Source organism: Bacillus rossius, chromosome 8 (assembly GCF_032445375.1).
Source record: "Bacillus rossius redtenbacheri isolate Brsri chromosome 8, Brsri_v3, whole genome shotgun sequence".
Classification (NCBI taxonomy): Eukaryota; Metazoa; Arthropoda; class Insecta; order Phasmatodea; family Bacillidae; genus Bacillus; species Bacillus rossius.
The window spans coordinates 70,867,845-70,886,144 of NC_086336.1; the positions used below are offsets into that span (position 1 = coordinate 70,867,845).

At 45.2% G+C, this 18,300-nt stretch overlaps 1 protein-coding gene across 1 annotated transcript in view; it reads left to right on the plus strand.

Annotated features, from left to right (window-relative positions):
- Positions 1–18,300, plus strand: part of LOC134535412 (inactive dipeptidyl peptidase 10-like) — a 344,969-nt gene that overhangs the window by 318,335 nt on the left and 8,334 nt on the right. Inside the window, exons 10-15 of the mRNA XM_063374486.1 lie at positions 872–1,026; positions 9,662–9,768; positions 12,211–12,334; positions 12,837–13,066; positions 15,398–15,553; positions 16,265–16,499. Coding sequence (XP_063230556.1) covers positions 872–1,026; positions 9,662–9,768; positions 12,211–12,334; positions 12,837–13,066; positions 15,398–15,553; positions 16,265–16,499 — 1,007 coding nt within the window. The remainder of the gene's footprint in view (positions 1–871; positions 1,027–9,661; positions 9,769–12,210; positions 12,335–12,836; positions 13,067–15,397; positions 15,554–16,264; positions 16,500–18,300) is intronic.

Genomic DNA, 18,300 nt, shown 5'->3' on the forward strand with positions numbered 1-18,300 from the left:
AGATCCTGAGGTCCAGTGGTTGGCGGTTGTTGCAGAGGAGATCCTGAGGTCCAGTGGTTGGTGGTTGTTGCAGAGGAGATCCTGAGGTCCAGTGGTTGATGGTTGTTGCAGAGGAGATCCTGAGGTCCAGTGGTTTGTGGTTGTTGCAGAGGAGATCCTGAGGTCCAGTGGTTGGCGGTTGTTGCAGAGGAGATCCTGAGGTCCAGTGGTTGGTGGTTGTTGCAGAGGAGATCCTGAGGTCCAGTGGTTGGTGGTTGTTGCAAAGGAGATCCTGAGGTCCAGTGGTTGATGGTTGTTGCAGAGGAGATCCTGAGGTCCAGTGGTTTGTGGTTGTTGCAGAGGAGATCCTGAGGTCCAGTGGTTGGCGGTTGTTGCAGAGGAGATCCTGAGGTCCAGTGGTTGGTGGTTGTTGCAGAGGAGATCCTGAGGTCCAGTGGTTGGTGGTTGTTGCAAAGGAGATCCTGAGGTCCAGTGGTTGATGGTTGTTGCAGAGGAGATCCTGAGGTCCAGTGGTTTGTGGTTGTTGCAGAGGAGATCCTGAGGTCCAGTGGTTGGCGGTTGTTGCAGAGGAGATCCTGAGGTCCAGTGGTTGGTGGTTGTTGCAGAGGAGATCCTGAGGTCCAGTGGTTGGTGGTTGTTGCAAAGGAGATCCTGAGGTCCAGTGGTTGGTGGTTGTTGCAGAGGAGATCCTGAGGTCCAGTGGTTGGTGGTTGTTGCAGAGGAGATCCTGAGATCCAGTGGTTTGTGGTTGTTGCAGAGGAGATCCTGAGGTCCAGTGGTTTCTGGTTGTTGCAGAGGAGATCCTGAGATCCAGTGGTTTGTGGTTGTTGCAGAGGAGATCCTGAGGTCCAGTGGTTTGTGGTTGTTGCAGAGGAGATCCTGAGGTCCGGCGGCGCGCTGTGGTTCTCGCCGGACGGCCAGTACCTGCTGTTCGCGTCCTTCAACGACTCGGCGGTGGGCGAGCTGAGGTACCCGTGGTACGGCGGCCTCAAGTACCCCGCCGTGAGGACGCTCAGGTACCCCAAGGTACTGTGCCAGAGCCTGCCGAGAGCCAGTGTAGTGCGGGCCAGACGTCTGGCGGGCACACCTTCTGTTGAGGCTGGTGCGCGTATCTGCGTGGTCAACATTTTCTGAACGGGTACAGCACTTTTCCGCGCCCCGTTGATACGTGTTCCTTTCCCTGCTTCTTGCTTGCCCTTCAAGCTGTACGCCAAAGCGCTGACCGCTCTTAAGACGTTTGTCCCGCACTATAAGTACACCCTACGTTTAAAAAACTTCGGAACTTCTCCACTGGTTTTTTTTTTCAAGTCGTATGCAGTTTATTTCAGTGAGTCATTTTATGACCGATTATCGTTCATTTTTTTTACATAATCCTAATAACTTAAGTAAACATTTTACAGTGAGGTCCACTAATTTTCCACACGTTAGAATTGGTAGTAAACTTACCGGGAATAAACAAGGAAAACCTGGGAAAGTCAGGGAGATTGTTGTTTATAAAAACAAACCAAATAAAAACAAGGGAATATACAGAATGTGTCTAACTTTGACAGGCAAACTTCAAAAAAATAAGTTAAAATAGTTTTTTTTTTTTTTTTTTTTTTTAGTATTTTCATGAGAACACTCAGGCTTCTAAACTCTTTTAGCTGGTAACTTGTTATACTTTTACACAAACAAAGATGCCATCATTCAACATAATTTGTCGAGAGATTTTTGAGGTGGGCGCCGGATATGGCCTGGGCCTGCCAGGTGACACCAATGGTCTACGACAAACCACACGAGTTAAAAAAATAGAATATTTGAAGAGCGACTACAAAGGCGAATAGTGCCTCTTCCACGGAACTTGGTTTTGAGGTGTGGAGGATACACATATGTTCCGATGTAGTTACTTTCATATCCCCCCCCTCCAACACACACTCCTCCGACTAGCAGACTGATTTCGTAAAGGGTTTCCTTGATGATTTATATTTGTAGATTTTGATACAATACCTTGAGAAATTTAAACGTTTGAATATTTTCATTACTAATTACACGTAATTCTGTGTTGATATAGTCTAAGAAATTGAAACTGCTAGCGAGAAACGTTATGACTAGAGAACCGGAAATTTCGCGTATTCTCTGCGTCTCCGGTTAGACTGTAAACATTTATAGTTTAGCGTCGGTTTAATGACAGGTTCACACTTGTCCCGCCATGCCCCTCCACCAATCAGCTACCAGCTGGCGGTGAGATACCGACCCACTCCAAAGAAGCGAGTGTCTACATGCGAAATCGACAAATAGAGAAGCAAGTAATTAGGGTAGAGTGGACATAGGACTGTGGATTTTTAGCCTGTCGCCAGATGAACCCGCCAAAGTTCCGGGTTTCTGATTATGACGCTTCAATCGATGGTGGTTCCAAGTTTTCGCAGCTTTCTGCAGTACAGTTCTCAGACGGGTTGTTGTTTCTTCCGAGTGATGCGCGCTCGAAACTTTGTAATTCGAGACGTCCTTCTCTTCCCAAGCGACGCAGGCTGTCTAAACAATCTCTGTTCCCTGGTAACCGAGTCACTTGAGTCCGTGTTCATCATAGCGGGAGGAAGGGGGAGGGGGGGAATACTGCATCTCCTGCGAGAGACGGTGTGTGGAAGAGCAGTCTCTGTGATGCCCCATCTTGGAGCAGAACTAGCCGGCAGTGTCCCAGTTTCTCTCTCTCTCTCTCTCTCTCTCTCTCTCTATCTCTGTGTGTGTGTGTGTGTCGCTTCTCTGAGACTCTAGCACTACTCTCGGTACTCCCTTTGCTTTATCCAGTGTTTCAAAGTTGTCATCATGTTCCCTTTCTCTCCGGTAGCAATATCAGTTAAGTGCTCGGCTTCAACATGTAGCAACAAAAAAAAAGCCTTTCGTATACTTCGCTTCTAACAAGAATACTTACTAGATGTTTACATTTAGCATTTATACCATTTTCTGTTTGCTGAAGTGAGATTTTTTTTTACTTGGATGGATTCTCTTAAACACTTGTCTGGTCTTCAAAATAGAATATCATAGTATCATAAGTGAATCGTGCAGTTTTTAATGGCCTGTAGGCTAGACACCATAGTGTTGTGTTGACTTGATCGTCATGTCACTGTATGTTGGTGTTTAAAATAAGCTATTACTCGACAGTTTACGAAAATTCCTGATATTTAATAATGAAAAATAACCGAAACACTCCTAATTTTACATTATAATCCTGTATACGCTTAGGCTTTACAAAACCACGTAGAAGTTGCACAGTAATGGCTTCTACATGCAAGGTATTGAGATGGTTTGCATTCTATTCATAATGCCGAATAAAAGTGATAGTCTTTAAAGAGATAGTCCTAAGTCGTTCAGTAGGGAAGTATAGAACAAAAATTATTGCTGGCCCTTAAGTTCTTTTTATATATTTAGTTGGAATATTGTGATATATACCAGCGTGAAAGTGTGTAATTTTGGCTGGGTTGAAGGTCTTCGAATCAGTGTTTATCAGATGCAACATGTATTTAAAGTATGTATCCAAAGCAGTCCATGAATTACTTGCGTACGTAATAAATAATGATTATTTCATTAGTCTGCTTTATGAATGTGTATTTCAAAAAACACCATTCCGCGCTAGATCGTGGCCAAAATTATTTTTGGTTAATTCAAAATTTTCTTGAGAAAAGATTTAACCAACAACTCGTAATGTTTATAGAATGTCCACATTCTGGAAGGTCAGTGAAAATCAGGGAAAAGTTAAGGAAGTTGGAATTGATCATGGAAAGTCAAGGAATTTATTTTAAATCCTGAAAATTCTTGTAAATTACCCAGGAATGGCAATTTAAAAGGAAAAATCATGTTCCAGGCTGGCATTACACAGACTGCGAACTTTTTTAAAATAAATTTTAGTGCAAGATCATACACACTATTAAATTTTGTGTGCAATGTTCTGTTGAATAAAAAAAAGAAATAAAGTAAGTTGGAGAGTGAAATAGGCCATTTATTTATTTCTGAAAATTGCAAAATTGGTAAATATTTATTTTAAAAGTCAGGGAAAGTCAGGGAGAATCCGGGGAAATTTTATTAGAGATTTGTGTGGACACGCAGGTTCGTAAATTAATTGTCGAGAATACTTCGTGGGGATCAGTACAAGTTTGTTACTTCATGCAGTTGGTGCTCATTTCATCAAACACGTCCCCTCTAGCACTCCAGCTAGGTCAATTAGCAGCGCGCAAACAAAACCATTGTAGGATATTGTCAGGGGCGTAGGAACCGGGGGGGACAGGGGGGACGTGTCCCCCTGAACTTTTTGGGTGGAGAGGACTGCCTCCCCCCCCCCCCCAACTTTCTAGACCGTGATATTTTTATTTTATAATATTATTCTGCCCAGCTTTATTTGTAATTTCTTCACTCTCAAATTTTATCTTAAGGAAACAATAATAATTTTAACATAGATGTATCCAATGGTTACATACAAAAACTGCTTAAAAAGCGCTATTTTGCACTTTTAAAATCAAAATTTTCCAGTGGAGGACCCCCGGACCCCCGTCTTAGTAAGAGGGGAATGAGTTTAGATGACATCAAAATCATTATTTGTCCCCCCCCCCCCCCCAACTTTATGAACACAGCTACGCCAATGGATATTGTGCAGCTCATTTCTTGCTGTTGAGGAGAGAGAGGGGGGGGGGAGACTTCTCACGAAGGGAAGTACATATTCGGAACAAACGACATCACAGCACTGCCCAGTCAGGGACTGATCTCGCAGACTCGCCGAGCTCCTGGGCTATTGGGAGAGTCGTCTGAACTCTCCCTCCCCATTACGACATTCCCAAAGAAATTATCCACTCGGGAAACCTGGAACGTTAATTGTCGGGGTTGTTTTATAACTGCGAGGAATTTCGGTCGTTTTAATTTTCCTTCCTTATTTCTCTCTTCCTTTCTTCAACCCTTATGTTCTGCCGTGTTATTTAAGGACTTCACGCCACTTTAGAATATAAAAATATTCCTGGATATTCCAGTCATTTTCCGACTTTTACAGTTCTAATCCGCGATATTAGAGTCATTTTATAAAAAAAAATCTTTGTTATTATTTTAGAGTTAGTAAAATTGGTATTAGTTTCTGTTCATTTCACATGATTAATAAAATTCGACAAATATCATGTTTAGGCCGAAACATAATTAAGAGTTTTTGTTCTGCTCTTTAGCGTAATGCCATTATAGCACAAAAATACAGAAGTCTAGGTGTTTTTAATAAATTATGTATTTATCGCATAGCAGGAAATAACTCAAACTTGACGCTGCCGTTATGAATATCCGGAGGCAGAGACCCATGGAGTAAACACGGCAGAATAAATTTCTACATGAGAGAATGACGTTATTTCAGATGAAGAGAATAACTACTACGAATATGAGCAGTTGTATGCAACAAACTTGAAAAATAAGCTAGTTAAAATTTTTTTTTAAATTTTTCCTTGAAAAGTTTTTCTTTCGTGTAATTCGCACACAGTCGGGTAATTCTTCGCATACTCTAAAAACAAGGAATTTAACTGGCGCGCAGTCTTCTTGTCATGCATAGGGAAGCTATGATATTTTAGCGGTGACTGTTACATTGTATGACGTAGAAAAGAAGATGAAAATGCAATGCGGCTTGAGTTCTTTCATGTGTTTCAACCATTTTCTCTCTCCAAAAAATATAGTTTAAAAAATAAATTCGGGAACCTCACTACTCATCCACCGTCAGCATATTCTTAAATCTCTTCATAACCAGAACTCACTCAGATATCTCGAGCGGTTTTAAAATCACGTGGTTTTTTGACGTCATAACGTCTTATAAATCGATGAACGCCCGGCTGCACGCACGAAAAAGCATGACTCATTGTCACGTTCCGCCTGAGCCGAGCGTGCAAGAACCGGCCAACCACCGTGCGAGAAAATCCTCTATAATATCAAACAGGTTGAGGCGGGCTTTTTAACTAATTGTTCGTGATTAAATTTAAACAAATTATTTAAATTTAATTTGCAAAAAAACTGTAAATAATATTTCAAAATTAAAAAAAAATATGCATTTTTTTATCAATGTTTTCTTATGACGTTATCACGTTAAATTATCGTCCGTAAACAGACTTTGCAGACAACCCCCTTTTTTTTCCCTGAAGTTCTACACACCACGTGTGTGCCCGGGTAGAGAAGAGCCTTAACATCTGAATCGCGAGATTCACAGTCTGTGGTGATAAGCTTTGAGGGCACCAGGGATTCCAAGGCTGTTTCCAAAGGCATTATTCCCGAGGGGGTGAAAAAGAAGGTTCAGTCAAGCTCAAAGGCGTTGCAAGGTAGTGTGGGGGGAAAGTAAAGGAAGGGGAAAGGGGTAGGGGGGATATATCGGAGCAACACAGGGCCCTTTCACAAGGTCGCTCGCTATCTCGGCGCGCAGGCCTCGGGCCAGGCAGGATCGATCCTGCGAAGTTCTCGGCGCGATTGTGGGGCTTCGATGGTGAACCGTGTCTGTGGCAGAGCCCCCAGGGAGTTGTGCCCTCCACCGCCGAGTGCTGCTACTGGTGGCTCACCCGGGCAGCAACAGTTGCACCAGGCGGCCGGGGTAGCGGGAAACATCGTCACACCGTGGGGACTTGGAGCATGGCACTTCAACTCTAGAAATTCTATTGTCGTCTAGATTTCTGCAATCGGGCCAAGGATTTTCATCACCCTTAAAACCCATTAACAGAGGCAGGAGTGACTTCAGCAATGGCGCAGCAATAGCTTTAGCAATGGCGTATGTCCAAAAGCTTACATCAAGTCATGCACTCCCATTGCACAAATCTTTCAAAGATAATATAGAGGCAGGATAATTTCGCGTATTCATTCGGTAGCTTGGTACTACATGTGCATCTGCTGCAAATTCCCTTATTGGCTCTGAGTTCTCTTGACACTCCCTGGAACACGCTTGGCCAGTAGTAGACGAGAGAAGATGTGCTGGCCCAATCGTGTGCCACCCAACGACTGACCTCGGTATCGGCCAATGAATGCACTTAAATGGTTTGGTTATGTACAGTACAGTTGAGCCTAGAGCTGCGTTAAAGAGTGGGAAATTTCCGCGATTTCATCTGGTGACAGGCAAGACAGCAAAATCTCAAAACGTAAGTATAGTTTTCACATTTGGACCAAAGGTAATTTTATATGCCCTGGAGGGTTCTATACCAATATCTAACCTGCAGGACTAAAACGAACGAATCAGGTGGAATCAAGTCCAAGGTGAATTGAAAGGTTTTTTTTTTTTGAGAAAAAGACCAATCAACAAATAGCATATTCTTGAATGGTAGGTAGACTTTGCAGTCTAACCTACGTACAGGTCACTAGCCCACGAAATGTTTTGTTTTTTATTAGGAAAGCAGTCAATAAACAGGAGAGTATATTTTTTTTAAATTATTTACTAAGTCTAAAACTGAGATCACTGGAAATGAAAATTTTCGTATATCTCTCTAGCCACGAGACAGGAGTATATGCGTTCGTTACCAGACACCGATGTGGTGGGTGTTAAAAAAAAAAGGCTCCCCACTTTTCACGCGAGTGCATTTAAGACCAAAATTTTACGTGATTTTTTCACTGATGAGGGAACTTTTTGGTTACTTTAGGCGCAAAGTTACGACGTCCATGGAGCGCCAACCAACTTTGACAAAGTTTTCTGGGTCAGGATTCTGGGTTAGGCATACCAGGGTGTTTTAAACTGTAAAATATATTTTCTCCAGATTGAAAGCCGACCCCCCCCCCCAAAAAAAAAAATTCAACTTGGCACCCCAACATGCCTGCTGGTAGGAACCAGACGATATTCGCGGCTTCGCTTCGCGACGGGCTGGTATTCTGCTCGTGTGACTGGCCCACAGCTCGTGTGGGGAATCTCTGGGCTGATGAGGAACCATCCACCATAGAGGTATCACGGGCAGCCTCAGCAGCCAGTGCACATGCGGCATTTCCCCGAGTGTGAAGACGATCGTGGAGTCCATCCCAGAATTCCACGATTTTCACGGAACTCCCCAGTGCCTGCAGATTGGCCTGGAAGTACAGGCACAATACACCCCATAAAGCACAAATAGAGCACAAATATACACGGAGTGAAGAAACTCCTCATGTAGAGAAATTTAATTTCTAAACTGCCTTTATTGTTTACATTGAAATACATTTAACTGTAATTTCAGCGATATTATTTTTGATAAATGTGAGATTTTAGTTAGTATTTTTTTTTCCTATTTTGTCATTAACATAAATAATTAGTTTTTATAGTTTCCCTTGCAATTCAAGTTTTGCCTAACAGAAATGTAATCACTCTAATATTTCTGTTACTGTTTAAATGATAACTTAATCACATTTTGATGACATAGATAACAAACTTTTTTTATATGTTTTCGTAATTTCTGAAACGTCAGAAGCGTCTCTCGCGCAAATAAAATCATAGATCGTCTAAATTCACCGGTAGTTGGGAACTCGAGTTTCATTCTATTGAATGAACAACACAGAAATAAGATGATTTCTCGAAAAAAAAAAAAAAAAGAGAGAGAGAGAGCATGGACACACATACAAAGTTTGTGCGCTAAGAAACTATTCTAAGCATTATATTCTTAATTTTTTAGATGTTTCTTGCAATGGGGAAGATTTATTTAAAACATTTTCTTATGCATACACTATTGCTGGTTTGGACTGGATGTCATGGAAAAACCATCAAACAGAGAATAAAAAACAAAGACTGATACATAAACACACCGAGAACAATTCAGAATCAGTTTACATCCGATGCTGGGTTCGTCAGTTTGTCTCTGTGTTGCTGTGTCTTGTATGTATTTACTGTTAATGTTTCAACTGTCTCGACCTTGTCAGCCCACTGTGTTTGCCTGTGCTGTAATTTATTTATTTTAATTTGTTCCTGAATAACTTTCTTCAGTGGAATTCAATGTGCTCCTAGGTATTTAACAGTTGATAATCTTGGCCCCCACATTCGATTACGGGACTTGGACCCAGGATCGGAGGGAACCCCCCCCCCCCCCCCTTGCCGCGATAATTTAACAGTCACGTGCTACATTATAATTGCATGGTTATTTCTTATATAATTCCAAACTATGCTTTATTTATAAAGTTATATAACTTTAAAATAACCACAGCGAGTACCTATGTATATTTATTTCACACGCTGAGATAAAAATGAAAATATTTACAAGAAAAAATAAAATGAGGTTTGGCCCGGGGCCTGGACCCAGGGGCACACCCAGCCCCCCCCCCCCCCCCCCTTGTGGGGGCCGTGGTCGACGTCAGCTGATTATGGCTTGTTTTCCGTGTCTTAGGATGTCCGGACCAGCAGCGGCGTGTGTCCGTGAGGCAGTGTGGAGTGAGGCGGTGTACAGTGAGGGAAGCTTACAACTCACGTGGTTTCGGTTCCCTACCACGTTCGTGCAACTTCGGATTTCTCTCAAAAATTGAAATTTAAAAAAAAAATCGAAGGGTTAGGTTAGGTTAGGTTAGATCAGTCACAACATGCTTGTTTTCATTGGAAATTTCTGATTTAGCGGCTGAAGTGGCGTTAGTACCAAAACGCAAAACTTCGGAAATCTTCGGAAATGCTTGCAGGGAACCGAAACTGCGTGAGTTGTGGGCTTCCCGTGCAGTGAGGCAGTGTGGAGTGAGGCGGGGCGCTGCTGTGTTGCAGGCGGGCACCAGGAACCCCGCGGCGACGCTGTGGGCGGTGGACCTGAACCACCCCAGTCAGCTGCGGCCCGTCGACCTCAAGCCGTCCCCCGCCGTCGGCGCCTCGGGGTCAGTGGCCTGGTCGCCTCCCTGCCCTTCAAGACCCTCTACCCTGCTCGCGGACTGATTGTTTCTTCCTAGCCTAAGTTAATCTAAGTGTGTAGGGGAGGGTCCAGGTTAGGGGACGACCCAAGTGTGTCTCAGGCCAAAGCCTATACACTCTACCATGCGGGTTTTAAACCATGCAGGACAAGGGCGCGTGCATCGTGTGCTATTGGGGTTTACTGGCCAGCCATGGCTGCGATTGGCGCCATGGCTGACGCCCCATTGAACGTCTAGCCTAAAAGCTAACTAAAGTGACCCAGGTAAAACCTGCAAAGACACAGGGAAAACCCTGGGCCGGGTCACGCGGGGATCAAATAAACACGCATTAAAGCAAGCAGGAGAACTACTGGACAAGGAGGGAAAAGGTCCAGGTAAGAAGAGTTGGGCGGGGCAGAAAAAAAAGACTGGAGTCACAAACATTCCCTAGATGAGTGTGCATACGTCACCCAGCTGCCTGCATTCAGAACCATGTCGCGAATAACATCGTCTGTACTTTTACAAACGATTCCTTTGGAAACCAGTTGACAAGAAATAATTTTTTAATACCACAGGAAAGATATTGTAACTTCGTACAACACATTGCTGTGGTTATTTTTGCACGTATGAAATAAGTTTTTTCGAGATACTGAGAATTTCTTACAAAATTTGGCACATAATTTTAAATTTTAATTGATGTTTCATTCATGCAAAAAAAATTTTAACCATGGAAAATATAATCGAATATTAAACAATTTGACTTTATTTTTTTGTATCATGCTTGATATGTGCGCAGTTAGTACTGGAAAGCTATTCAGGGAAAGGTTACAAGTAACTTTAACTATTCCAGGTACTGGGCCATCACAAATCACAAATACATGTGTAAGAATCCGAACCTATTATAACAGCGAACAATATTTTGTTGTGATACAGTTGTTTTCATGTAAATGTACAAATTTACAAATATCTGTAACATGAGTACTTTTGTTCCATTTACAAAAATAAATGACAAAAATAAAGTTTAATTACGAGAATTTGAAAATAGCTGATAACAAGAAGCAATATAAGAAGAATATAAGAAGCATATATTTTGTCCTAGATGAAAAAAGAATATTGGAATGAGATTGCAATAACCAAATAATGCAGGTGAAGCCAGGCATTAACAGATTTATCAACATATGTAGAGGCATCATTATTTCACAGATTCGTTCTGTTGCTTTTTGGACTTTTTTGAAGTCTGCTTTAACTATTCCACAATCAGTTCTCAGATACCTAGAGATGCCCTGGAACACACCGACCCAGTAGCAAACAGAGATGAGACGCTTTAGCCAAATCATGCTCGTTCCAGTCCAAGGAGGGAAAGCGTAAGCTGTCTGCGAAATGATCGTGGCTCCAAACACTCATAAAGAAACCAACACACAATAATTGTACAAACAAGAACAAGCATACTTTAAACACGTTAGTCCAAGAAAAATACACAACCAAATCAATTTGTAAAAAATTAGTGGAATCGGAATCGTGCTCAAACAAAGAAATCTAACAAATGTAAAAGAAATCCCTTTTGGCACAGATTACAGGCGTAGGTAGATTTCGAAGTATCTATTTCTTATGGAAAATTTTTGGAAACTTCTGTAAACTTCTGGAACAATTTAAGAACTTAATGTATTTTACTTCTTATTTTTCATGCAGCAAAAATGTTTCGAATGTTTTGAAAAAATTTCCGGAAGTCGCACCATGGTAATAGCTACAATAGGTAGTATTTCTTTTAAATCTACCAATAGAAGTACTGTTCAGAAGGTATTAGGGACACTTGAAAAATTTTCAGACTTACTGTTTCCAGAAAGTATGTTGTGATACATTTCCAAAACAGAGACAATTAGTCATGAACCCTTCAGTCACGTGTAATCTTGTCTCGTGTTCCTTGGCGGTATTAACTTCCCCTTCCTCCTTCGTCGCCGTGTTTCGTCACTGCTGCGTCGTAGGGCTTCATTCCGTGCCAACCCTCAGAGGATTACAGACGCCTGGAGGACTCAACCCAAGAAGTCTTCCGGACGTGTTTGATGCTTCACTTTCCTGTTCACTCCCAAAATTATTTTTTTTTCTATTTTTATAAAAGTGGAGGAATTTAGACAGATTGCTAGGCTTCGATGCAATTTGTTTTAATGAAGCATTTCTCTCGGCGCCGGCTGTCATCGGTGAAGAAAGCTCAATCCACACTTTGCAAGTCCGATGGGAATGCATCTGTTGTCCTAAAGAACATTTGTGGCTATCCTGTGGATATAGATATTATTAAGAAATTATTGCCTTTGACCATGAAGGTAAGATGTTAAAATGAAGTATCGCAAGATGTGTTTGGAAAGGAGTCCTCGTCTGTAATGTCTGCACGTGCTGTGACCCCGGCTCTGACGGACGGCGTGGTGTCCTCCGCAGGGACCACTACTTCACGGCGGTGACCTGGCTGGCGGCGCACCAGGTGGCGGTGGTGTGGATGAACCGGCGCCAGAACGTGTCCACCACCTCCGTCTGCCGGGAGCCGCTGTGGATGTGCGAGGACGTGAGTGGTGCTCAGGTGTCCGCCTGGTCCTCTCTCTCTCTCTCTCTCTGTCTCTCTGGTGCTCTCTGGCGCTCCAACCTCCTCTTGCACGGCCTTCTCTGCCATGCCCATCTCTGCTCCCATGCGACACTGACCAGATCACTTCACATGGGGGGAGTATGTCCCCATCATTGACCACAATTAGAGTATCCGCGATGTACTTTCCAAACCAAATTTGTATAACTTTCAAGCTCTGTGGTGATTGAATGTAGTTGTTCCTCTCGAATTTGCTTTAGAAAGTCAACATCAATGGTTAACCTAAGTAATATGTCATTTTACTATCATTGTGTCCAACGTACAATTTTGATTAATAAGGGATAACCTTTCAGTGCAAGACTAGATCATGGGTACGGATGCTTGCCTGTGTGACGAGCCAGTGCATGTTAGTCTGATCTGAAGGGGAGGATGCTCGCCTGTGCAGTGGGTAGTATGGTAGTGTGGAGTGGAGTGTGTGCTCTGGCAGGTGCACACGGAGCGGGCCGGGGAGGGCGGCTGGGTGGACGTCCAGCAGCCGCCGCTCTTCTCCAGCGACGGCCTGGCCTTCCTGGCGCTGCTGCCCGTGCTGGACGGCGACAACGGCCGCTTCCAGCACGTGTGTCACGTGACAGTGGCCAGCAAGCAGGTGACGGCGCTCACGCACGGCGCCTTCCAAGTGACGCAGCTGCTGCGCTGGGACGAGGACCGAGGTCTAGTGTGAGTGCCTCCGTCCATCTTTGACTCTCGGGCGGGTAGCGTTGGGACGAGGACCGAGGTCTAGTGTGAGTGCCTCCGTCCATCTCTGACTCTCGGGCGGGTAGCGTTGGGACGAGGACCGAGGTCTTGTGTGAGTGCCTCCGTCCATCTCTGACTCTCGGGCGGGTAGCGTTGGGACGAGGACCGAGGTCTAGTGTGAGTGCCTCCGTCCATCTCTGACTCTCGGGCGGGTAGCGTTGGGACGAGGACCGAGGTCTTGTGTGAGTGCCTCCGTCCATCTCTGACTCTCGGGCGGGTAGCGTTGGGACGAGGACCGAGGTCTTGTGTGAGTGCCTCCGTCCATCTCTGACTCTCGGGCGGGTAGCGTTTGGACGAGGACCGAGGTCTAGTGTGAGTGCCTCCGTCCATCTCTGACTCTCGGGCGGGTAGCGTTGGGACGAGGACCGAGGTCTAGTGTGAGTGCCTCCGTCCATCTCTGACTCTCGGGCGGGTAGCGTTGGGACGAGGACCGAGGTCTTGTGTGAGTGCCTCCGTCCATCTCTGACTCTCGGGCGGGTAGCGTTGGGACGAGGACCGAGGTCTTGTGTGAGTGCCCCCGTCCGCCTCTGACTCTCGGGCGGGTAGCGTTGGGACGAGGACCGAGGTCTTGTGTGAGTGCCCCCGTCCATCTCTGACTCTCGGGCGGGTAGCGTTGGGACGAGGACCGAGGTCTTGTGTGAGTGCCTCCGTCCATCTCTGACTCTCGGGCGGGTAGCGTTGGGACGAGGACCGAGGTCTTGTGTGAGTGCCTCCGTCCATCTCTGACTCTCGGGCGGGTAGCGTTTGGACGAGGACCGAGGTCTTGTGTGAATGCCTCCGTCCATCTCTGACTCTCGGGTGGGTAGCGTTGGGACGAGGACCGAGGTCTAGTGTGAGTGCCTCCGTCCATCTCTGACTCTCGGGCGGGTAGCGTTGGGACGAGGACCGAGGTCTTGTGTGAATGCCTCCGTCCATCTCTGACTCTCGGGCGGGTAGCGTTGGGACGAGGACCGAGGTCTAGTGTGAGTGCCCCCGTCCGCCTCTGACTCTCGGGCGGGTAGCGTTGGGACGAGGACCGAGGTCTTGTGTGAATGCCTCCGTCCATCTCTGACTCTCGGGCGGGTAGCGTTGGGACGAGGACCGAGGTCTAGTGTGAGTGCCCCCGTCCGCCTCTGACTCTCGGGCGGGTAGCGTTGGGACGAGGACCGAGGTCTTGTGTGAATGCCTCCGTCCATCTCTGACTCTCGGGCGGGTAGCGTTGGGACGAGGACCGAGGTCTAGTGTGAGTGCCCCCGTCCGCCTCTGACTCTCGGGCGGGTAGCGTTGGGACGAGGACCGAGGTCTTGTGTGAATGCCTCCGTCCATCTCTGACTCTCGGGCGGGTAGCGTTGGGATGAGGACCGAGGTCTTGTGTGAGTGCCTCCGTCCATCTCTGACTCTCGGGCGGGTAGCGTTGGGACGAGGACCGAGGTCTTGTGTGAGTGCCTCCGTCCATCTCTGACTCTCGGGCGGGTAGCGTTGGGACGAGGACCGAGGTCTTGTGTGAGTGCCCCCGTTCGGCTCTGACTCTCGGGTGGGTAGGCCTGGTGGGAGGCTTCTTAGAAGCTTTCATGGCCGCTAGTATTAGGTTTAGCAGTCCAATGACCATTTTTGCTTTAATTTTGGTTTTTTGCCCTGTACAATTTTCTCTAAAATGTTTTTACAAGATTAAAATGTTATCCAATCTGATAACTATTTGGTGATGATTAAAGCTATAGTTAGAGAGATCAGTTAGTGTGTTTTTAAACACCAAAATAAATAGTTCTGATTAAAATAAAATGACTGTATGCAAAAGTTTTAATAATTCATGTTTTACGGAAATAAAAATAGGAAATGTCAAAATAAATAAACTCGACAAAGCACCGGAAATATTTCAAAAGCTTTCAGTTAAGTAACATGTGATAGGTTTTTCCTCAGAAATGTCCACAGATGCTTTTACACAAGTTCGGTCGTGTAGCAGTTATGTTGGAAGAGAGTATTGGAGTTACCATAGAGGCATCCCAACCAGGGGAAGATAATTGTTTCTTGTCACCAGTGAATTTTGGTACTTGGTACTCGTTATTTCTGGTGTTAGACATTCCACAAATAAAAAATATATATAATGACTGCATTGGATTGTAATGCATCTTGTATGCTGTGAACCTCCTCTCTGCCAAATCTTTTTACAACTATGAATGCAGCATCTGGATTGACTAACCTTTCTTCAACTCAGACAGTTTAGAAGATAGTGATCAACATATGGAAGCCAAGCGCATTCCCCCACCTGTTGCACAGGTACTTCCTGGCGGCCCCGGAGAAGCTGCCAGGGGAGAGACACCTGTACAGAGCCAAGGACCTCAACTCGACGACGCAGTCCTGGGACTGCCTCACCTGCGCGAACAGGACTCGCATCCTGCGCACCAGGGACTCGTCTTCTGCAGACTCGTATAGGTGTGAGAACAATTCCCTTGTCTTCTTTCTTCGTGTTAGTATAGAAGGCTGGCAAACAGTGCATTGCAATGCACCATGATAAAGCAACTTACATTAGTCACGCTGTACTGAACCATTTCTCGGCTAACCACGGTGGTTCAGTTCTTCGAGAGAGTTAATACTTTCTCACTCACTAAAATAATGAAAACTAAACAACGAATTGCCATATAGTGTAATGAATCAAACCACATGTTTGTGTTTGCAATGGCCTGATCGCTAAGGTGTTGAGTGGTGGAGCACACTTTAACCTTAGGATTATCACCTTGTTATATTTTTCTGAGCATAGCCATTAAAAGAGAAACCCTATCCTTTTATCCTTTACTTTTATATAAATACTATGTACTTGTAGATGTTAGAATCGATAATCAGCTGTAATTATAACACAGTGGGCTCTGTGTCCACGTTGTTTGCTAATTGGCCTTCCACGAGGGTGTTCAGTCTTTTATCCTGGGTTTCTTGGATCCCGAATTACTGGCATTTAGGGAAAAGTGAAAACTTATAAATAGCTATTGAGTTTTCTGATGGTGTCTTAAATCCTTCATCTCAATTTTCATCACATATTCATGACTCTCCACTATTCGGTGGACAGTTATTGGTCCTGAGGTCAGATGTCACCCAGTCACTGTAGTCAGTACTACAAACATCCAGTCGAGTGTGGTTGCTGGCCCGCAGCGTCCCAGAGGGCGCGGCGGGGGAGGCGGAGCCCGGACTGGCGGGCGTGCCCCGGTGCCTGTTCAGCCGCGCGCACTTCAGCCCGGGCCCGTCGCCCAGGTACGCGGTGCTCGAGTGCCTGGGCCCCGACACGCCCAGCTCGCACCTGGTGGACGTGGTGGCCAGCGCCCAGGTGATGCTGCTCGACGCCCACTCCGCCCTGCGCGGCCGCTACCTCGCCATGGCGCGCCCCCAGGTAGTCCGGCCCTGCTGCCGTCTTCCGTGTCCGAGAGCTCAGCATTTAGGAGGTAGTACAAGGCTCATGATATATGTGCCCAAGTAAACCAAGGGCTTTGAGGCTTGATACTAATTTCCACTTTTGCATTACAATGTTATTTCACCCTACAAGTGTGGAAAACTGAAGTTTTGGCCAAATGAGCTATTCATTAATATTTTATGGATATGATTCGAAAGATTTTTTTCTGCTAATAATATAATTTTAACTTCATCACGACTATAATTATTTTATGCTGTCGGCCTGCCGTCTTTTGCCAGTTGATGTGATGGTTGCTGAGGGCCCACATATCTTTTAATGGCGGATCCTGCGAGATAGTCCACAGGTAGAACTGAGACCCGTATCTAGGAGTGATGTCACCAAATGGCAGGCAGACAACAGGTGGCAGCCTGACAGAGAAATCCCAGGCTGTTAACGCCACTGGGAGTTCTATGCTATGGGATCTTGCAAACTACAGAAGGAATCTTGCAAACTACAGAATGATAATTACTGTAAATCTGGTATAATGGGTTTTATTGCTCATTGGTCCCTCGTACAAACACTGTCTGGGACATGGACGGTTCTAATCTTTGAGCCGGGGCTCATCATGGCACATCATGACATCACGCATTTCTGACCAGTTTAAACAGATATGCTGAAGGTTGATGCTAACCGTTTGCGGGCCTTCTGACCTTAGATGCTTTCGTGACAGGGCAGTCGTCGGCGATGTGCTGCATTGAACAGTACAATTTCTTTGGACACAAACCAGCTAATGTAAAAAAGTTAGTTACTTCGTGTTACATAGTTCCACATACACTGAGAAAATACTAACACTGACAAACAATAGGTCGCACGTTGGCGCGACATTAAAACCTCTGATGCTGTGGACTATACAATAATGTAGGATTCATACATGTACCTTTTTGGGTGTGAGCCTTAAAATAATGCCACGTATGCTGTAAAGGCGAGCACCGTCGGTTCTCGGGCTGTACTAAATGTTAACGTGAAATGACTTCAACTGGTGCATCTGTGTGAGGGACTAGACACAGGGCCGATGAAGGATGATGGTGACCTCACTCGATGGTGATGATGTTGAGAACGGTGTGTGAGCGCGCCTGGTTCTGGTGATTGTTGGTGGCGAACTGGTCTCTGCACGTCACTAGAAGCCGGCTTCCCGTGAAAATATGCAGTGGGCTGAGAAGTAAATCAGGCCGTGTTAAGAACATTGTCATGCTAATTCAGGAAATATTTGTAATTTTATAAATGTCTGATGCTTAAGATATTTACAATTAGGATATACATAGACAAGTCTGGTCGACCGTGCTCAGGCGGCAATCGATACCTCGGCGGTGCCGTTATCTCTTGGCGTTGCACCGCACTGGTTCGTATCACCACCCGGCCCGCACACGCCCCTGCGAGACAGCATTGGGGCATAATGGCCTGTGCGAGTAGAGGGAGCGCCGACGATGTCGTCAATGCCTTTAAAATCACAAACTCTCGAAGTGGTCATCGGGTCATCTACAACTCTGTAACCTCCTTGTTATGGAAGTCAGAATGTGCTTCTTGATTCGGTTCAGACTCTTGTATTTTACCATCCCTATATCTACACATTGCAGATATCCTTAGTAAACAGTTGAGAAATGATCATATTTATTCGACTTTGCTATATCGCAATCATCTCCGCAAGAAGCAGATTAGGGTGATTTCTCCAATCGCGGTCGAAAACCATGCCTATCATAAATTGGTGAGACTGGTTTTTCTAATGCAACCCACTGTGCAAACA